General features: G+C 30.2%; 2 protein-coding genes across 9 annotated transcripts in view; one reads left to right on the forward strand and one right to left on the reverse strand.

The window, feature by feature from the left end:
• Positions 1 to 61: 61 nt before the first annotated feature.
• Positions 62 to 12,020, forward strand: Surf4 (Surfeit locus protein 4). 4 transcript variants are annotated; one of them, XM_016070506.4, is made up of 6 exons: positions 83 to 192; positions 3,527 to 3,574; positions 4,547 to 4,621; positions 6,233 to 6,496; positions 9,443 to 9,486; positions 11,441 to 12,020. In XM_016070506.4, the coding sequence occupies exons 3-6, from the start codon at positions 4,565 to 4,567 to the stop codon at positions 11,892 to 11,894; spliced, it is 819 nt and encodes a 272-aa protein (XP_015925992.1). In that variant the 5' UTR covers positions 83 to 192; positions 3,527 to 3,574; positions 4,547 to 4,564; the 3' UTR covers positions 11,895 to 12,020. The 4 variants fall into 4 exon arrangements, with proteins under 4 accessions (XP_015925990.1, XP_015925992.1, XP_015925994.1 ...); XM_016070507.4 differs by having other exon boundaries at positions 118 to 257; XM_016070504.5 differs by lacking the exon at positions 3,527 to 3,574 and having other exon boundaries at positions 62 to 192.
• Positions 12,021 to 18,362: 6,342 nt separating this feature from the next.
• Positions 18,363 to 23,042, reverse strand: part of LeuRS (Leucyl-tRNA synthetase) — a 96,354-nt gene continuing 91,674 nt past the window's right edge. For all 5 annotated transcript variants that reach the window (XM_087169452.1, XM_087169454.1, XM_087169453.1 and 2 more), the window contains 2 exons: positions 21,561 to 21,690; positions 18,363 to 18,600 (listed from right to left, as the gene is read on the reverse strand). In XM_087169452.1, the coding sequence (XP_087025578.1) occupies positions 18,401 to 18,600; positions 21,561 to 21,690 (330 nt within the window). In that variant the 3' untranslated portion in view covers positions 18,363 to 18,400. The remainder of the gene's footprint in view (positions 18,601 to 21,560; positions 21,691 to 23,042) is intronic.

Raw genomic sequence — 23,042 nt, forward strand, 5'->3', positions numbered from 1 at the left:
TATAAGCATGAATAAAAATTTAAAACTTCTTTAAAGCTAAACAATATTTTAATGCGTTTCCAAATGCATCATCCAAATATTTACATCAGGATTGAAAATAAAAACTGCAACTTTTTTACTGCAAACATTGCCGACGAAAGATCCAAGTTGAAAAAATATCAGGCGTGAAACTACGTGGCATTAGCCGGATCGGTAAAATATTTTAAAGAAATTTAGAATTTATTTGTTGTTTTGATCTGAACATTTGCTTTTAAAATGTGTGTATTTGTAGTTTTTATATTTCTCTATTTTGTTGACCGTATTGTATTCGTGTGTTAAGTATGACAGATGTAATGTCAGGTTGTGAAAATAGATTTCCTCGTCCAGAGCTTTTATAAAAAGTTATTTAATATGCAAGCTGCTCAATGAACGCTATATAGATTTTAAAAAAGACCAATCCAATTGAAAACTAGCAAGCATTTTTTTGATATGTTTAAACACATCTAAACCAGTGGCGTTTAAACTGAAATAGAAGTCAAAACCCATTCATTTCGTTTTCTTAATGTGATAAGAGAAAAAAAAAAAACCTATTAGCATAATGCTGAAATATTATGTATTTTTATATGTAGGTTCACATATTTTTTTTCATAAATTTAGTTCTGGCATAGTAAGTTTAAAGTTGTATTACATTGATCCTTTATCAAGCATTACTTTTTAAAGCTTAAAATTGTTTTTATTTATAATTTTTTTTAACTGGGCAGGTTTCTTACAGCATTTATTCAGTTTTCATTCTAGCACATATTAATTTTTGCAAAACAGTGGAAATATATCAATATGGACAGATGTTAAAGAGTTGTATAAAATCGTTTTAGCTGTTTTCATTACTATGCTTATTAAAAATACTTTCATCATAATTAAAAGCACTTAAACAACATTAAACTGCAAAGACTTTTATGTTATTTAAGTTAAATTATTTAAGTGAGAATAAAGCACTTGGAGTCTGTCTTTTTTTCTGAAAAGAAGTGATGATCATTTAACAGGATAGAACTGATTTGTTATCAAATATGCACCAGATTTTTGGCGATTTTCATTTTGTGCTCAGACCTACACTGAATCTTAGCCCCAAGGTAGTAGTTTTGTTACCAGCTTGTATCTTTTTCATACCAAACAACTAAACGTAGCACTTAGCTTTAATAAAACATCAGTGTAGGATATACCCATTTAGGGCAAATAAATATATCCCAGGCAGTAGCACTTGACCTTAATAAAACAACAGTGTAGTACATACAGATCAAATGAATCTTGGTCAGTAGCGCTTAAACTTAAAGAAACAAAATCAGTGTAGCATATACCAGAAAATGTATTCTGGGCAATAACACTTAATCTTGAAAAATCATTAGTGATGGTTAAATTTAAAGCATTAACAAAGCAACATTTCTGTTACCGCTTGGCGTAAAATTAAAACAAAATCTAAATGGAAATATAAACACAATAATACATCTGACTTCATTCATTAATTTTTTTTTAGAAAACTAGCAACCCTCGAAAGTTTGTATCCATACTCCTAAATTGCACAAATTAACACAATAAAAATACCAATCTTCACATCAACAAGATAAAATCCAAATGTGATGCACAAAACCAAAAAATTAACGTCACAAAAAATTCATTCTTAAAGCAATATTCTAATTACTTAAATTCCTGCAAAAATGCAGGGTAATTCAAAATGAATATAGTGATTACAAACCACTGTAACTATTTAATGAAAAAAATTTCATTGGTAAAATTTACACTGAATGTAAAAGGAACTTCGAAATTTTGTATACGTGCGTTGCAGATTTTCTATGTGACTTCCTTTGGTCTCACGGGCAACATCTAGGTGGTAGTCCATATCACGCCATACATTTTGTAGCATTTGTGCAGTCACTGATGCAAGCTCATTACAAATGCGTTCTTTGAGTTCAATTGTTTTGAGCGTGGGAAGCACAAAACCTCATAGACAGAAATCGCAGGGTGTCGAGTCCGGAGATCTCTGTGGCTATGTGCAGAAGAAATTGCCGGCATCCCCACTTCGACCGATCCAACAGCTTGGAAGATGTTTGTTTAAAAATGTGCCCAGTGTGAGGGTGCTCCATATTAAAGCAAGATGTAATTTGTAGAATCAATATCTAGCTGTTGGCATTAAGCGTACCTCAAGCAAGTTTATGGGATGAGATCTCACAGAACACATCTCCGTGGCAGAATTGCAGCACCATTGTTGCATAACGTTAGAGCTTTTGCAGAAAGATTTTTCATTTGGGGAGAGGGAAATTTTGGTTTTCCTTTCTGCATAATTTTTCGAAAATGTTTTTTTTTTTTTTTTTCCTCCAAATATGTCTTTTTTGCGCATCAGAGATTGAAGAAATAATCGTGATTTTTTTCTATTCTCATTTGGGATTCAAAAAAGGAAGTCTGCAGTGGCTTCAGATAGAATTTCAAATTAATAATATGAAATAAAAAAAATTCAGAAATTGCAGAAGTTTAAAATAAAGTTTGATCTAGAAATGTTCTTTCTTTCATTCCCCCCCCCCCTTTAAAGAACATCGTGTTTTACACACAATTGAGTATCTCTCTCTTTTTTTCTTTCTTTTTTTTTTTTTTTAAGAGTACTATTCACATTTTGGAGTTTACTGCACTGAATTTTAAGATTTTCAATTTAAGTATGAATTTGAATTTGTTACCGTTTAATTTGTTTACGAATTTTACTTTTCGTAATGATATACAAAATTTGAAGCAGCAGATAATTAGTGCATTTTTCACTTACATAATACGAGAAAGTGCCTGTAATATTCTAATTTTAAAAAATTATCTTTTTTACAATTAAAATTTTTTATACATTTTTATTCTCTACTCTCTTCTGTAAACGCAAAGTTTCTGTTACTTTATATTAGCAATTGTTATAATTAAAAGTATTCTAAAGAAAAATATTAATGCTAGGGAAGTTTGTCGCTGAAAGTCCGAAAAAATTCTGCCATGGGGGAACACATTAACTTTCGGAAGTCACGTTCATATTCAATTATGGTGGAAGGCTTCACTGTACCTCATATTCAACTGTTGTGATAGTTAACCTTTCCACTTATGTGGTAGGTTGCTTCATAGCTGAAAATGAGACGATCAGCCATTGTTTCATCCTCCATACTTACCAACCTATACGTAGCATAATTCATATGTTTGCTGTAGTCTTCCTATTTCAATTGCTGCAAATGTTGAATTCTGTATGGTTTTAGTTGCAGCCTCTATTTGACTAGACGCCTTACCGTTTGTGTCATTTGTAAATACTCTATTTGACACCTTGGCCATTGTAGTTGGCGCGACAGATCGTGATACAGAAATATTCCCGTCTTGTAAATGAGCTGATTGAAGAAATGAGAAGATTGTATTGTGTGCATAGGGATTTGATGGATTGCACAGATGGGAGGAGGTGATTGGCGTAACGAATATTGCATTGGTGTTTTGTTTTTCTATGTAACACTTTCTTTGACAATTTAATTATTACATTTGTTTTTAGGATTAAAGTTTGTGTGGCGTTAGTGAAGTGATTTTGAGTTGCATTTGTGTGAGTTTGATTGTTGTTGTTTTTTTAATGTATTTTTATTTTAAATAACATTTTTTTTTTTTGCCATCCATTACCATAAACAGAACTTGTATAATTAATTGATTACTATCTGGTACTTTGAGAAAGATCAAAATAAATCAGTAACTTACTGTTTATGCTCAAGATATTTTTTATTGTGTTGTCCGAGTGATTAAAAAATTGGGTATGTTTCGGTTAGACTAACGTAAGGAAATTTAACAATTTTTTTAAAATTTATTTAATTTAATTTTTATGTGTTTAAAAAATAAATATTGTAAAAAAAAAAGTTGAAAGAGTTCTACATTTTTTTGGAGACATTTCTCTTGTGCTTAGCTATTTTAGCTATAGCAAAAATTTCCTAAGTGGCACAAGTTTATATTTGTGAAAACCCAAATGAAAATAGTCCAGATTAATAACCTCATTGGTCTGCAATAAAGTACTAAAATAATTTTCTGACCCTTCCAGTAAATCTGGTCGGTAAACATTCTTCTGCAGTATGCATAAAAATTCTTTTCTTATTAAAAGTTTGGGCAATTTTTTTTTTCTTCTGTTCTGTCAAAATTTACTTTTTAATCTTTTCTTAAGAGTACAATGAGAGTTTCTTTAAATTTTCTTTTTATAAGCTAATTAAGTTGCAAATGAATTATTATTCTCTTTTTAAAGAATATCTAAAATATCAATTGCTTTTTAACAAATATCTAAAATATCAAAGTTAAGCAATTTTAAAAAGTTCCTATCGTTTTCTTCATTTGAGTACAAACTGTTTTTGTTTCTATCTTGTTTGCATTCAAATGATTTATAAATTCTGCATTTAAAACATCTAATTTATTTAGTACTTGTATGTGGAAAGAAATCTACTCTGTAGTTTTGCATTTGCAGTTTGGAAGAATTTTTTTTTTTGCTTGTTTTGCTTATTAGTTTTCAATTAACAATGTATATTTTTTTTTAATTTAGTGGTGTCGCCTATGTGAAATGGCGCGGGTTGACCAAAAAGAGGTATTAAGAGTAGCAGAAGATTTTGTTGATGAGGTATAACATTTTGATTATTTGTGTTTCATAATTTTTTTTTTCTTTTTTTCAGATTGTTGATGTGGTATGTAAGATGTCTATTCACATTTTTGAGTGGATTATAAAATTTTCATTATTGTAATTTACCCTTTTGCGCTGACTGTCATTAGACTAACCTTGATTAAGGCGAAAGCAAAATAAATCTGTCAAATTAGTGATGTCTGCATTTAAGTTTGTTTTTTTTCTATTCTGATTTTGTATAATGAATACTCTTCTGAATCACCATTCAAAGGGGTTTATCATATCAGGCATGTGATTCTTCCGCAAATCTCAAGACTGTTGATGCTTGAACTTTGCAATTTAATTATTTATATTCCGTCAAAATTTTCTATGAGTTCCACTAATTTGATACTTAGACAAAAGCGACATTTATTAAACCTTTACCAATCCCCTCTTAATTTTATTCCCAAGTTCTCATTCATATGCAATAAAGACTTTTTTTACGCAGATTTGTAGAAAGAACCACATTGTCGTAGAAATTTCAATAAAATAAAATTCCTTGATAGCTTCTACTGGAATTAAGGAACTACTGTGGCAAACACATAAGTATGAAATTCGTAATCTAAAAAATAATTCCAAAATTGTAATCATTTTGAAGATAGTTCGCTAGAAAAATGGTGTTTTTTCTTATTTTTTAAAACTTATATTTTAATGAGTAGCAATTTTGTTGCATTGTTGAACAGTTTGAATTTTAGATCTTGAATAGCAAAAGCATTTTTTTTTTAATTTTTAGGAATGTCATAGTCATTTTAAAGTGGTCCCGAAAAGCCTCTCTTAAGATAAGCTTCACACCGTAATTAAAAGGGGGTTGTTGTTTTTTTAATTTGTCCAGTCACTGTAAACCTTAGCTACACCATCAACTTAAAGTGGAACAAATTTTACTTTTTGTTTTCCCTTTTTAAAAGTGGTTTGATTTAAGTATGCCAGGGTGCAAACCGTTTTTAAAAAATGCTTAATTTCCATTTTTAAAAGCCTTTAAAGGGTCTTTTTTCATTGGGTGTTTTTAAAAAGTGTTTAATTTTCCCTTTTCCAAAATTAGATTTTTTTTCTTTACCATGTCAATTTTCGCTACGTATTATGATAAAGCGTGATTTTCTCATTGTTCTATTCAACGTTTTCCCAATTTATTCAACCACAATCTATTTCAGTGTATTCTCTGTCCATAGCGTATGAAAGCGCCAATCATTTTACATGTGTGATGAAACACTTGTATGTCTACTGACCTGAGTTCGGTGAGATTATTGCACTCTCGTGCAACTGTGCTGCATTTTGCAAAATATTCTCAATTTCAGGCTTTATTTCCCACCCTCTGTTATCGAATCAAAAAATCTCTTGATCATTTTATCATGATCATGTAAAATCTTTAAAAATTATTTTATGTTTTATTAATGTATAAAGTGCTTAAAAATATTTTTTGAGTACTTAAAAGGTGCTTATTTTTTGTTTAAAGACTTGGCTCTGTATACTCTTTCAAAGGATGTCCTGATTTTTTTTAAAATGTATTATCCTGATTTTTTCTTGGGACCACTACGAGGTTTGCGTTAAAGTAATTGCATTATTCTCTCTCCACAGGTTTTGCGTTACGGAAAGCACATACTTCCCACTCTTGCTCGATTGTGTTTGGTGAGCACATTTTTGGAGGATGGCGTGCGCATGTGGATGCAATGGGGAGAACAAAGAGATTATATGGATGTCTCCTGGGGAATCGGTTGGTTCCTCGGTTCGTGCTTCGTCTTCATAAACCTCTTCGGACAGATAATCGGATCTTTGATGGTGCTCGCTCGTTTCAAAGTAGATGCTGCCTGTGGACTGCTCTTCTTCATTGTTTTTCTACAGGTAATGCAACTTATACACACAAATCTCACTCATCTTAGATTGTTAACCTAATATGAACTGTACTAGATGCTGATTCATTACATAGTTTGAGCTCCTTTATTTAGTATTTACTATTTTCACCATATTTCGGTAACTTTTTAAGCACAAGTAAATAAATTTTTTACGTTAAGATAGTTCCATGTAAAAGATAATTTGTTCTGCCATGCCGTTAATAAATAATGATTACGTTAGACTTTTAAAAAAGTGGGTTCTCAACAGGGTTTGGATTTTGGATGTCCTAAGCTGATTTTGGGAGGACCTGTGGGTTAAGACAGCTTCACAGCATCTTTCTTAATCACATGGTGCCAAGAATCAATTATTGCTTCAATAAGTTGTCTTTTATTGGATGGACGTTTTTTTCGTACAAGAATTTTCAAAAGTTGCCACAAATTTTCAATTGGATTGAGATCAGGGCTGTTTCCTGGCCATGGTTATATATCTATGCCTTTATTTTGAAACCATGCTTTGCATACTTTTGCTGTTTGGCATGGAGCTGAATCCTGCTGAAAAATAAATGGTGCGTTGTTGGGGAAGAGATTCCAGATGGAAGGTATCAATTTTAGTTTCAGGACAGTTTCGATGTATTTTTTGGCATTCAGGATGCCATGAATCACTTGAATTCGGCCCACACCATCTGCAGACATGCATGCCCAAATCATGACATTTGTTGGGTTTTTTGTAGTTGCTTCAATGCAATCAGGATGAAGTGCTTCACCTACTGTACATCTCACATATTTTCTACTATCACTACTAAAGAGCGATATTTTACTCTCATCGCTCCAGATTACTTGCTTCCATTGATTTTCTGACCATTTAATGTGTTGTTTTGCCCACTTAACTGGATTTTCACTTTGCTTTTGATTTAAATATTGTTTTTTCTCCTTGGAATTCTAGCTAGTAGTCCAAATCCTGGTAACCTTCTTATTGTTCTTGAACTTACTGCAGTACCCGTTGCATTCATTTCGCATCTAATGGCATCTGATGAAATTTTTCTATCGTGAAGGCATAGGCGTTTAATTTTTCTATTGGCAGTAGCACTTGTGAATTTTTTCGGCCTGATTTGGCTTTATTTTCCACTGATTTCGTTTTTTCATAACGTAAACAGAACTTTCGTACACCAGAACAATTCACTGAACCACCAACTTGTCTTGCAATTTCATTATAAAAGAGGCCATTTTCTCTCAATATGACAATTCGGCTTCTTTTTGTAGATGTCCATTTAGTTCTTCTTGTTGATCACATTGTTTAAAATTAGTTTAATTAAAAAAAAGGACTTTAAATATTCAAAAACAGCAATACTCTATTTAATTGTACTAGTATGCATCATTCCGCAAAATATTTCCACAACAATAACTCTTTTACCATCCAAATAACCTAAACTATAGTTACATACATTTGATTGGTCCTAAAAACAGTGTTTGTGATTGGCTAGTATGCTTTTATTACAAAACACGTCCTTATTCAAAACAATTTGTGTTTGTTCTTCTAAAATGAGCATCACTTTTTTTGTAATACAGATATTTTAATTCTGTTTTTGTTATTAAATTCTACATTAAATTACCTTCAATTTGATATCTAAACGTTTGTATTTAAGTAAAACTTAATATATTCTACAAGCGCACAAAGTTGAAAAACATGAAACTTTCAAATCATGTCCATACTTTTGGCCAGCACTGTATATTTTTAATTATGAATGTTATATAAGAATTTTTTCTAATATTGTTGATATTCTCCTGTTCTGAAAAATATTTGTATAGTTAACCTTTTTTTAAATTTTTGCTATTTAAAAATTACTTTTTATAATATTTATCTGAAATTCTACCTAAAGCCAATCATTGCGGAATTTCTTTATTCTCAAAAGAAAAGGGGGGGAAAGTTGACGAGCGTTTTGTTTTCTTCATATCCGATATGCGAGAAAGGCATTTTTTTAATTATAATTCTGCAGAAAGGGAGGAATAAAAAGTTCTGTAGGAAAAAAATATTTTGAAAAATTCTGAGATGAAAAAACCCAAACTTCTTTCCTTTCGAAATAAAAAAATCTTTCTGCAGAACTCTGTAATGTTCTGCGACAATGTCGCTGTGTTGCCACGGGGGTTATTTGTATAAATTAAAGGCATATACGTAATATTCTTGGAGTTGTAATCAAGACAAATCATAGTTATATACTTTAAATATGGCTGAAACTTATGATATAGATGTATAAACACAGTACAAAGTCCCATATCCAAGCATCCATTCACTGGATGTGTCTCTTTTCCGGTCGGATTTCTAACAATCAAAATAAACAAGAAAATTTTCTCTTTCCAAATTTTTTTTGTTTGTTTTACATTTGCAAGACATTTTTTTATATTGACAAAAGTATTCTGCTTCTTAATAATTTTTACCAGACTTTTTTTTTGTTGTTGTTCAATTTTAATCTGATTTCTGCTATAACGGGAAGAAAATTGGATATCTCAGAAATGAAATATCTGAGACATCATTTCACTATAGTACAAAAGAACTCATTTTTTCCCCTCATGTCTCATATTTTTTTCGCATATGTCTTATATTGCATACAAATATTTTAAAGAAGATAACTTGTAATAAACTATGAAAAAGCTTGCTTTGTTTTTTGTACTTATTTGTTTTTATTATACTTACTTTATACTAATTTTGTTTTTCAGCTTTTTCATTTTTTGAAAAATTTAAACTTGAAATTTTATTTATTAATAATTTTTCTTCTCTTTAAAAATATTTTTTTTTCTTTATATTTTTATCTCTTATGGGTACTATTACTTGTAGCTTATGCACAATAAATAAAACTATTCTTTTTTCTTAATTTCCTTTATTCTTTCTATTCTGTTTATTTTTTGTTGTCTCTTTATTGTGATACTTTTGTATACTTACTATGTATACTTTTTTTTTCAGACCATAGCATACAGTATTCTCTGGGATCTTCACTTCTTATTGAGGTAACATTATTTCATTGATAATTATATGTGGAAAATATTTGCCATTTTATTAAGTGATTTTCTTTTTTAACTGTAAAATTCTAATTTTTATTAATAAAAATAATTATTTATGTGATATGAGTGCTCTGATTTTAACTGGGAATTTTCAGAGTTTTCATTATAGTGCCCTGCCTCATATTAAAATCATGTTCATTCTGAAAATATTTGCTTTTGTGAAAATGTTGTTTTTATAAACCATAATATCTTTATGTTAGGAAAAAAGATATTTAAACTTATACACAAAAAGTTACATTGATTACTACTTAAAAGCTGTCAACTCTTCCACATTTTGGAAAGCTTTCAACATTTTCTCTATGTTTTCCATCATTCAGTGCCATAGCTCAATACATTTCATAATAAATCCTTCCCCGTTTTGTGATTTCTTAAATATGCTCTGACGCAGAAGTCAATGATAATGAATCTCCAGTGAAAACTTAACCTAATCCAGCAACATGCAAATAAAGGAGTATTTTCTTCTCTTTGTGATGTCGAAAAAGAACTTTTTAAAGTAAGAAATCCAGTTAATAAGCAAACCTTACTCACAAAATGCTTTAAAATTTCAAATTAATCAGCACTAAATCATTTAAGTTCCTAAAAAGTTTAAGATATCTATTTATTTTCTGTATTTTTGCTTATTAAAGATGTTCAGATATTCCATAAGGTTAGTCAAGGCCGGGATAACCTCGTTGGTAAAGCACAGGGCCCATGTCCTAGAGTTTGTGGGTTTGAACGCTGTTGGCCAAAGACTCTACACATAGTAAATGGTGACTGATGCACATTAAATCTGTCAAGTCACAAAGTCCTCCATGTTCCCATAACAAATCATACCTCTTGGGAGTACTGATCCAGGAGTTTCCTTGTCTTCTGGATTGGTTCAAAATTACAAGGCAACGGAGTTGAACATTAGTAGTCACAAACCCAAAATTGGGTCGGCTGTGCAACGACAGTTATAAGAAAAATGTTAGTCAATTTTTATTTTATTTTGCCCCCGATATTACAAATCATCCTCAATTTAGCGAATAATATTTTTAATCCCTATGAATTTGTTAAATCGGGATCTGACTGTATGTATAATGATTTCTGTGAGTTTATAAAGAGTTTTTAATAACCGTCGTTGAACAGCCGACCCAATTTTATGGATTTACTACTACTAATGTTCAACTCCGGAACCTTGTCATTTTGAACCCAATCCAGAAGACAAGGGAACTCCTGGATTGAGTGTTGGGAGAAACTTTCCTTTGTGGAGGACTTTTTGATGGAGCTAACCCGCATTTGCGTTACGTGGATATGGAGACAATGAGAACCTTCCACGGTTAGCCTGATGGCAAGAAGACTCTTACCCATGGTCCGTCTACCACTGGGTATATTTCACGTCAGAACTGTGGTCCCGGATGTGGAATTCGTATCGACTGGGATTCGAGCCCGGTTCGCTGCATTGGAAAGTGAACACTCTATCCCCTGAGTCATCGCATTTCAAGTAGGGTTTTGGGGTACAGTAGGAAACCGATTATCCGGAACGATCGGGACCATCGCTATTCCGGATAACTGATTTTTCCGGTTTTCTGAATCGCTACAAAAAGCCGTTTTTTTATTGTCAAACTCAACTAAAAAAGAAAAAGAAATATTTGGAAATAATCTTAAAAATAGAAAAAAAACAATGAAGTAATACACTAATGATTACTTCCAAAGTGATGGTAAGTTAACATCTTTCAAAAAAGAAAGAAAAATCCTGAAAGAAAAAAAGTTTTTTTTAAAGAAAAATGGCGGGAAAATTAATCGAATTTCGTTCCGGTTTTTTGGTTTTCCGGTTTTCTGATTTCCGGATAGCGGGTTCTGTACTGTAGTTCTGGCAAAATATTTAGATTTTTTATTATTATAATTTTATTTTTTTTGAAATGTGTGTTTTTTCTTGCAGAAATCTTTCCCTGGTTGGAGCCCTCTTGCTGTTGATAGCCGAGAGCAGAATTGAAGGAAAGAGCTTATTCGCTGGGATTCCAACACTAGGAGAAAATAAACCGAAGAACTACCTTCAGCTGACAGGACGCATCCTTTTGGTGGGAATGTTTATTACCATCCTCAAACTGGAAATGAGTGTCGGTCAAGCGGTTCAAAATCTTATAGCCTCCGCCCTGATGGTCCTAGTCACGGTCGGTTACAAAACAAAGCTCTGTGCACTGCTGTTAGTCCTGTGGCTGTCCTGCGTCAATTTCTATTCCAATGCATGGTGGACACTTCCCTCCTATAAACCCATGAGGGATTTTTTGAAATATGACTTTTTTCAAACTCAATCTGTCATCGGTGGCTTACTGATGGTAGTGTATCTCGGTCCGGGTGGTGTCAGTATGGATGAGCACAAGAAAAAATGGTGAATGTTCCCTTTCCTCTTCCCCCCATTCAATTTATTTAATGTCTCATTCCCCCCTTTTCCCATTGTCTTTAAAAGAAAATTGTGATGCGTCAATAAACAAATTTTGAAGAATTTTTATATTTTTAAACATTTGTTGTGTTCTTATTTTGACTTCATTTATGTCTGAATGAATTAGTGTATGTGTTTGAAGGTTGAAAAAAAATATTGAATATAATTAGGTTATATGTCATTTATTCTTTTTTTTTTTAAGACAATTTTTAAAAATTCAGGAATTTGTATTTTCAGAATTCATTGTACATATTTTTGATTCAAGTTTTTCAGTAAGATAAATACAAGGTATTTCCTTATTGTTTTTAGCACATTTAAGGCCTTTTCACACGGTCTAAGTTCTTGGTGGAATTTCTCTCTCCAAGAAATCGAATGATTCATCCACACTTCAAGTTCTTGAACGTCACTCATTTGTCGGATGAAAAACCTGCGCATACACGTTGTTCATATTCACCATTTTGAATCATACTTACATGAATTAAAACAAAAATCGTAATAACACAGATACCATACCTGCCTAGTCTCCAGTTTTTTAACAAAAACTCTTATATTTTATCGCTATCTCCTGTTTACCCGTATATTCTAAAATTTCTCCATATTTGTTGAAAAAATTTTTTTTAAAAAAATCCTAATAAAATATCCTAAAAACTAACTAACTCAGTGGCGCGACAGCCCCATTAAGAGGGCCAAGGCCGACTGTGCCCATCTCAGTTTTCTTGACCTTGGGCTCTGGGGTGCAGGAGCATATGTTCCGGTCAGGTGGTCAGCCGAACGCGGAACCCCCAGTGTTAGTTCCCAAGCATGCTTGGTACTCATTTTATCGACCCACTGAAGGGATGAAAGGCTGAGTGAACCTTGCCTGGCCCGAGGATCGAACCAGGGACCTGTGGCACGACAGCGCGAAGCGCTACCGCTCAGCCACCGGGCGTCAATAAAATATCCATTGATTGCAAAAATACTTCTCTTATTCCTCGACAGATACTGCTATAGCCAGCACAGCAGTATGTTAATTGTCAAAATTATTGTAAATAAAGGTTTAAAAAATATTTTTTAAATTAAGATTTATATATATTTTACTTCGCTAAATGTAAGTAGTCTAAAAAATTTTGCTAGTATAAAGTTTTGTTATTTTATTTCTCCAATGTTGGCAGGTATGACATATACCCTAACAGATTCATTTATTTGGATTAAAAGATATGAAAATGTACAACAAAATGACATACTCTGATGTCTGCTTGTTGACGTCACATAACTTTAGAAGCTGATTGGTTAAGGGAGAAAAAACTTGGATGGAAAGTAGAACGTACTCTACTATGATCCAATAACTTGGATGATCGTTTACACGATCCGAGCAAAACAAGTCTGCATCAATTTCAATGAATCTTCGTCCAAGAACTTGGATCGTATAAACAGGCCATAATTGTTATGAAAATAAAGTATTAAGTAAATTGAAAGGAATTTTTGCTTATTTGTTTTCAGGGCTCATATAGGTTCTTTATAAATAAAGCTGTTTTACAACTTAAAAAAGTGCATACTTTTCATTTTTTCCTTTTCAGATTTTCTAAAAAAATTTGATTTTTTTTTTTTTTTAAATCACCTAATTTTAAATTAAGCTAAATATTTATATTTTAAATTTTTGTAGGCTCTTACAAATGTAAATTTATCAATAAAGAAATTAGATACAAATTAACCTTTGTCTTTGAAATCCAATAAATCGCTGTTAATGGTATTTAGATTTCCATCATGATCTATGAAATAGTACATTTTCTAAAATATTTAAATAAGCTGAATATATGATCTATGAAATTTAATATCTAATAAAGCATCTAATCCATATAGCATCTACTACACTGTTTTACTAATAAAAGTGTAGTGTTTTAATTATAATATTGTAGAATCTTTAACTAGTATTGTTTGCGCCAAATAATTAATTTTTTGGTATACCTATTGATTTATAGTTAAGATTTCTGTATTTGAAAGAGTGATTGGGAAATAGTTGAATTTTAGTACCTTCAGACAACAACAACAAAAAGTTTTTTTTTTTCTCTTTAAGTTTTAGAAGTTTATGTTTCTACGTTGTAGAAATTCTTGTGGTGATGTATTTTAATTACATATTTATAACCCAGATTTTTTTAAAAATAAAATCTTACCTTTTCATTTGAGTTGATTTATCTAAATGGACACTTTTGAACAATAATTAGAGATTCATTTAAAGTTTGTTCAAAATTACATACCACTTTATTTGATAAAACAATCCATACTTTGCAGTTGTGTGACAGTTGAGTTTTTATTAATTTTTAAAAAAAAGTATTCTGTTTATATTACACACATTGATGCTCATAATGGATCAAAAATCCTATTTCATTAAGTCACTAAATTATTTTACAAGAACAAAATATAAACAAGTAAAAGCTACTGTCTAAGTTCTTGAAGGCTAGGACCCACCCTGGGCTGTCATGTCACTGAAGAAGAATAAAAGTTTTTATCATTAATAAGAATATCATTTAGACTGAGAGAGAAAATGGTAGATCTCAACTGATTGATATAATATTGAAGAGAGATCAATCAAAAACTTAACTAAATGACCACCTTTAATTTAGAATGCTTTTAAAAGTCAGTCAGTCATCTAGACCAGCAGTTCCCAGAGGGTGCTCAGAATTAATTTTTTTCATTGTTTTATTATATCTAATCAATAATCTTTTAATATTGACGTTATTTTGTAGACATTGGTGTATAAGTTGACCCCTTGTTTTTTATTACGGGATAGCAAATATATAGTACGTTGGCTGAAAAGGTTAACCGCTAAATGTAAAAATTTCTAAAATTAAAAAACATAAAACAGGGATTAAGCGTAGCAAATTTTTTCGAATTTGTTTTCTGTGGATATGATTCATTTGTCCTGAAAGATGCATATGAGGACGCTAGTTACCTTACTGACTTCAATACAGATAACGTTTTGAAATCCTTAATTTGTAGCTTTATTACCATACCTTGTCGTTGTGTTATATTTTCTTTAAATACTTTCTTTAATATATTTTTTTCTGTTTGAAATATTGTTTTTCTTTAAAAAATAACTTGATGTGTAAAGAAAATAAAATTAGAGAAATGCAAAATTAATTGTATATAACAAATGATTGATTAGGTAACACAGTTATTCATATTTATCTCCTTTTTTTTATGCCATAGCTGCAAACTGTATTGGATTTTGCCACTTTCTTTTGGTTTAATCAAATTTCACCTGGTTTTTCTACATATTAGGAAATTCACTAAAATTGGTTCCTAAGAAATTCCTATTGAAACAGAATTTTTCTCAGTTTATTGCTTACTTAAATATTTAAATTAGTGTTACAAAATGAAACGAGCTTCACTTATAGTATTCAGTTTTAAACTTTTGTTTCCTTTTTAAAATTTTCAGTTTATATTTTTTTCGGAACTCTCTTTTTAAATGAATCGAAATATCTTTATCAATAATAAATTACTTGTATATTATAATTAAATATTATAAGTTAACATGAGAAAAAACATTTCCAGTTCATTTAATGTCAATCATAACTGGTAAATATTACTTACCTTTAATTAAATTTTTGTATTTTGATGACAATAAAATTGCCTATATGAAAAATATTTAGTATATTATAAAACAGTTAGCATGAAATTTATATTTCGTAAAATCTACTGGATTTTTTCCCCAATCCATATTGGTCATTCAACGAATGTCTGACTACGATTGAACCCCTAATTTTCGTAATACTTTTGGAGATTTGAAAAGTCTACTTATATACCAGGATTTACAATATTTAAGTTGCATAAAACACCAATGGATTAAAAAAAAATTTCAAAATAACTTATTTAATATTTATGGGCACATTGAATAAATTATGAAAGCATATGGATTTAAAAAAAATGGCATTGCCATCAAAGTTTTGAATTTAAAATAGAAAAATCTAAATTCAACAATTAAAAAAAAAGTTAACCCGGTAATCATTCTCAATAATTTTTTTGATACTTTAATCTGTTATTCAGCTAACTTTAACACTAACATATCATAACCGGTCAAATGACCGTTAAGAACTTTTTCATCGAAAATGCGCTTATCATCTTACCATTTTTGCACATTTGACTTCATGAATTTTTCTAACAATTATATACAATTAATATTTCTTTTTTGTTTCAAATAATACCTTGTCGTATACCTATTTCTACCACTACCGGTCATTTGACCGGGAGAACAATTTTATTGCTTTTCTAAGGTTATCGGATCAGAAAATACGATGTAATGCATGTTCAGCGTATTGCATTCGATTAGTTGCACATTTCTGCTAAGACAGTTGCGTAGTGAGCTCAATCAGAATAACTGTGCATTCAAATTTCAAGAAAGTACCTAAAATTTTAGATAGGCATTTTAGTGTCAGAGAAAGTGGCAAAATCTAAATGTTTTGGTAAGCAGCTTATATTTTATTTTGATAGCTTTATTTCATTTCTAACTAACTGTTGGTTTTTACTCAGAAAAATTTCGAAGCAATCAAGACAGCACAAGTTCTTGAAAGAAATAATATTAAGTATAAGAATTATAGAAATAATAGCAATTAGATGAAATATGTTTGCGAAAAATGTACGATGGAAACGCCCTGTATATGTAATGCGTTGACTTTGCAATACACAATTTTGTTTAATTATAATAAAGTTTTTTTTAGTTTATTTCTTTCCTAACATCCATATTTCATTCATTCAATCAAGAAACATAAAATCTGGTAATTTGAGTGGCTATGGTAGAAATAGGTATATACAGTAAGGAACCGATTATCCGGAACGATCGGGACCATCGCTATTCCGGATAACTGATTTTTCCGGTTTTCTGAATCGCTACAAAAAGCCGTTTTTTTATTGTTAAACCCAACTAAAGAAAAAATATTTGGAAATAATCTTAAAAAGAAGAAAAATGATGAAGTAATACACTAATAATTATTTCCAAAATGATGGTAAGGTAAACATTTTTCAAAAAAGAAAGAAAAATCCTAAAATCTTAAGAGGAAAAAAAAATTTTTTTTTTTTTAAATGGCGGGAAAATTTATTGAATTTCGTTCCGGTTTTTTGGTTTTCCGGTTTTCTGATTTCCGGATAACGGGTTCTGTACTGTATTAAGTGTTGGTTTGTTTAGTTCTAATTGTTTTTAGCTTATGCATAGCTTGAAGAACAAAACTAGATACCTCTCCAGTACTGGGAATTCAACTGTCTGATAAAAACCTAATCTTAAGACTACTATCTATAAAATGACAAAACAAATTTCCTTCTTAACATACTTTCAAAATATTAGTCCTTTTTTTGATTAATGTGTTGACATGGTTTGTAATTGTTCTGATAAACAAAATATGTTGTCCCTTGTTTTAACTTATTGTCCTGATTTCCGTTCAGAACATCCAAATTTTTAAAAATACATAAGCGGATTTTTGTAAAATTGGTTTAAAGAATCGAAAGATTTGGATTTATGATACAAGATCTCTTTATTTCAATTAATAATGCTAGTAGAAATTGCAGAATTCAATCATTCCAATATAGGAAGAGTCTACTGATTATATATGTGGTTCAGGCATATAACCTTACCCAAGCACAGGGTTCATTGTTTCACCTTTTTTTTTTTTTATTAATAGTTTAGACATTCTACGGAAAAGAAGCTCGATTAACAATTACAGAGGAATTCAGGGCACATATGCTTATTTATTTTTTTCAATAAAAAATCAAGTTGAATGGAGTTCGGTAGTTTCTCATCAATTTCACGTAATTTTAAAAATGATCCTATTCCAATCAACATAGAATAATATAAAATTTTTAAATGATAGATTAAGGGATCATCCAACTAATATTACTTTTGTTCAGAAATGTTAAGTGGCATTTTCATTGGGTTTTCGTTACAAGATTATTGAAACCCTACTCTAAAAGTATTTGATTATGGAAACCTTGATCTATTACCAATTTTAAATATATATTGGTGTAACGGAATATTAACTAATTGATACTGTTTTTTTTTTTTCCTTTTCATTCCGTACCCGGCTTGCACGAACCACAGTGCCGACGTAAAATATCTTCAGAGGTAGAAGGATCATGGGTTAGAGTCCCCTTGCCGTCAACCTAACTAAAGATTTCCTCTCCATATAACACAAATGCGGGCTAGTTCCATCAAAAAATTCGTCAGATACTTGATGCAGGAGTTCCCTTGTCTTCAGGATTGGGTTCAAAATTTCAAGGCTACGGAGTTGAACATTAATTGTGATAAACCCAGAGATTGGGGCAGCTGTTCAACTACAGTTACAGCAAAAATACTGAAATCCACTCGCTGAAAATGCCGATAAACGCATCTAGACTCTTTACAAAATTGAGCATACATTTTTAATTCTTAATTATGTAATACATATAAGCAAATAAATTAAACAGTATATAAATAATTTATTGAATGCAAATTAATTATTCCACTACATAAGTCATTTGATGTCCAATATCATGCCTCTTCTCATTTTCTTCAACAAAAATCGAACACTTATCAATACGGAATCTCGAACTGAGCTGAATCGGAGCTTTTCCTTTTTCTGTTTGGCCCAGAATGGGAATAGTCCTCGGACCTATGACAGGATCTTCATACCTGTACAGTGTCACTTTTTTCGAACCTAAGATAAACAATACCAAAATAAACATAAATAAGTAAAAAAATATATAAATCAAAGCTTAACACAGATGCTAAGTGCTTAGGTATAAATTTCACAGGTAAACTTTCATTATTTTGAATCCTTGTCAAAAATGAAGTAAAAAAATGTACATGGGTAGATAAATATGGAAGATGCAAATACAGGCAAACCCAGTTATAGTGAAAGAAATTTTTGCTCCCGTGCGTAGCGTTTTTAAAAAGTACTTAAAGGTGCTTATTTTCAATTTTCGTTTTTAAAAGAGCTTAATTTTCCCTTTTCCAAAATGATATTTTCGACACGCATTACGAAAAAGCGTGCTTTTCACACTGTTCAATGTTTTCACAATTCATTCAACTACAATTTATTTTGGTGCACCATCGGTCCATAACGTTTGAAAGCGTCAAACATTTTACATGTTTGATGAAATACTTGTGAGTCCGCATGTGCATCTACTGAGCTAGATTTGGTGAGATTATTGCACTGCCGTGTGCAACTGCTGCATTTTGCAAGATATTCTCTATTTCAGGTTTCATTTTCCACCCTCTGATATTGAACCGAAAAATCTCTTGCTCATTTCATAATAGCTTATATAATCAAGAAAAGAGTTCTTTGTCAGAAACTAGTTACTTTATCATGATCATATAAAGTCTGAAAATTATTTTGCATTTTGTTCATGTATATGGCACTTAAAAATATTTTTTGAGTGCTTAAAAGATACTTATTTTTTGTTGAAAGATTTGAGTACGCACCCTGTGCTACACACATATAATTTTTTCTTGGATATAGTGATCCAAAAGACGAGAGGAAATTGCATATTATGAACTTTTTTTCTGTCTTCGACCGATTTGTTTTCTTTATTTTTTGGCAATTTTGAAGTTTCTCATAATTTTTTTTTTAATCGCGGGCACTTAGAACTATTGTCCATTGGCCACAGAAAGTGCCAGAACTGGCGAAGCCACGGTGGTGAAGCAGCGTCGCCCACGTCGCACTACCACAATCATTTATAGAGCGGGTCACATTCACACACAAAGGAGAAAGAACATAGAACACAGATAGAGAGAAAGAAACATCCATGCCTTGCCCGGGATTCGAACCCAGAACTTTTCTGATGCAAGGACAGTTCCCTGCCCCCTATACAGGCCGGTCAGCTCTTCATAAAATACATATACCGATTTTGAAAATCATCTTATTAAGTAGAATGTAACGATAAGCATTTTTTCTTGTTTGCTTCTTCTATATCAGTTTCTCATTCCTTAATTTTTTTGTACGCAAGACGAGGAATAATAAAAGTTAACACATTTTTTGTTACTACATATTGTTTTCTAATCATTTTTGTATTTCTTTTTATGGGTCATTTATTCAAATAATGTGTATCAAAAGGGAGAAGTTCGGAAAAATGAATTATAATTGTTTGCAGTACCAATATAGAGAACTCTCGGTTATAATGAACTGAAATTTCGATCCCTTGAAAGTTTACTATAGCGGGATTTGACTGCATAAAGATACTCGATTGAAGTCCAACAATTTCCTACTGATAAAAATGGGATTAATAACATCAAAACTTGTTTAATTCAAAATTCTAATCCCTGTCGCAGAATTTTTTTCGGGCTTTCTGAGACAAACTTCTCTAGCATTAATATTTCTATTTAAGATACTTTTAATTATAACAATTACTAATTTAAAGTAAAGAAAGGTTGTGTTTGAAGAAGAAAGTATAGAACAAGAATGTATAAAAAATTTTAATTTTGAAAGTTAAAATTTTTTTAATTCCAATATTATAGATGCTTTCTCGCATTTTGTAAGCGGAAAAATGCACTAATTATTTCCTCTTTCGAATTTTGTAAATAATTAAAAAAATTCAAATTCTTACATACATTAAAAATCGTAAAATATGTGCAGTAACTCCAACATAAAGATCGACGACGAAATCACGGGAATAGAACACTTGAAAAAAAAGAGATACTCAAGTGTGTGTAAAACATAGTGTTTTTGTAAAGAAAGAAAATGAAAAAAGAACATCATTTTTGGAGCGAACTATCTTTTAAACTTTCGTGATTTCTGGATTTTTTTAATATTATATTATTGATTTGAAATTCTAGCTGAAGCCAGTCATAATGTGTTTTTTTTTTAAATCCCAAATGAGAATAGAAAAATCACAATTATTTCTTTCCTCGCTGATGCGCAAAAAAGACATTTTTGAAAAATAATTCATCAGAAAGAAAAGAAAACATATTTCAAAAAATTAAGCAGACAGGAAAAAAAAAATTTTTTTCCTTCCCAATTAAAAAATTTTTCTGCAAAAACTTTGTAAGGTTCTGCGGCAATGTCGCCGCAATTCTGTCACAGGGTTTCTAATTTTCAATCAGGCATTCCTATTTCCTCTTTAAACTCAAGGGAAATCTACCTTTTAATCATTGTTTTTGCTATGATAATGTTCTATCACCATTTAATTGTTAGCTTTAATCATATTAAAGGAAGAGACAAAAAACAAACACACTCTTCTGATAATAATAATGGTGAAGAATTCAGTCAGAAATAATGTGAAAATACCTTACATTTATATAATGAAACAGCTTTAAAATATATATATAAAAATTTAAAAAATCTAATTATTTCTGGAAAAAAAAGCTTAGTTTTTTTTTTTTTTTTTAAATCCAAAGTTACTAATATAACTGTTAAATTAAAAATCGATCTTGGGAAATCCGTGAATGGTTGAATCGCTTATTATATCAATTTCATAAAAAGATGGAAAATAATATGTAACGAAACTTTAATTTAATGGATGAATAAAAACAGATATTGTGCAATTATTTACAAGAAAATCACATAATTCTTGAAAAAAAAATTACTAAAAAAACAGTTTGATACAGTATTTTGGAGGAAAATTATTTTTTCATTTATAACATGTATATAAATAAAGATTATTTTGAACAAGTACTTACTTGGAATCTTTTGATTTTTGGCAGTCTTGGAAATGAGATCTTTAACAGTCAGGCCATCGAAAACAGACAATTTAATTTCAAAATATCCATTGTGACACTGTTGATTAATCAACAGCACTTCTGGTAGGGGCTGTAAAAAGTGAGAGAACTGAAATTAATAAAATATGCACGTTTTCCATATGCTTCTTTTCATTAACATGGGACGATTCATAATTATATAATTTCCAACTAATTGTCTTTAGACCTTTCTATAGTAGATGCTATTCAAAATAGTAAAGTTATAATTTATGAGAGAGAACAAAAAAGGATTTGCATAAGGTTTTCAAACTTTTAATGTTTTGAAAACCATGTACTACAGGGTTGTCACTCTTTTAACAAAGCAAAAATTAAGGACTTTTTTTGAAAAAATTAAGAATTTTTTTAAAAAAAATTAAGGACCTTAAAAATAGCATGATTGTTTATCATCGAATAAATATATACCACCAGCGACAGTGCTAATTATTTAACTTTCTTAAAATCAATAATAATAATAAAAAAACAAGCAATTTTATTATAAAGTAAGCACTGATAAAATTGTTTAAATTAACAGGACTCGCTAAAGTAGGAACCAGGGTTCGTGATTTTTTTGATTTTTTTTAAAAAAATCAAAAGAATCAGATTTTTTTGATTTAAATCGGATTTTTTTGATTTAAATCAGAATTTTTTGATTTTTATTCAAATACACTGTATGAACTTTAATTTATGATTAAAAAAATTAAAAATGTTTAATCAAATTAACTTAATATTAAAACTATATTGTAACAATACTTTAGAAGCTCTAACTAAAATAATTTTGCATTATAATACATGGCTTTGAATGCATAGCAACCATTTTGAAAAAAATGCATGATTAAAATTTAAAAGACTAGATGAAATAGAGAATTTAAAGAATATTTCAGGGGTCTGTTTTGGTTTTTCTGAGAGGTAGCTATTTTGTGAAAATTAAAATATATATTAAAAGATCAACACAAATATAGTAAAAATATGGATTTATTGTTTCTTACGAGACACAAAAATAAAATTTTAAGAAAAAGTATTTTGTGTGACTATTCTATCATTTTTCCTAAAGTTGAATTTGTAAAGGTACCGGCTTGGACAGACCCCTGTGCTTTAACTATTAAAGCAAAGTTTCAGTTAGCAAACCATAACTTTAATTTAAAATTGTGATTTCTTTTTTTTTCTCTTGATTTTTAAAATTACAAAATAAATGTAGCAGACTGTGTTTATAAATGTAGCCATTCATCAAAAAATAAATAAGCATTTAATCTATATATTTTTATATTAAAATATTCATTTTTAATTCTATATGAAAATAGATAAGTTAAGCTAAAAAAAATTAGAAAATCTATGTACTCATTGGAATTTTTTTTAACAAAATTTCTTAATAGAAAATCAGATAATGTCAAAGATACTGTAAACATATTATGATTAAAAAAATACCAG

Source organism: Parasteatoda tepidariorum, chromosome 8 (genome assembly GCF_982258835.1).
Source record: "Parasteatoda tepidariorum strain Cologne lab strain chromosome 8, Ptep-v5.0, whole genome shotgun sequence".
NCBI classification, from domain to species: Eukaryota; Metazoa; Arthropoda; class Arachnida; order Araneae; family Theridiidae; genus Parasteatoda; species Parasteatoda tepidariorum.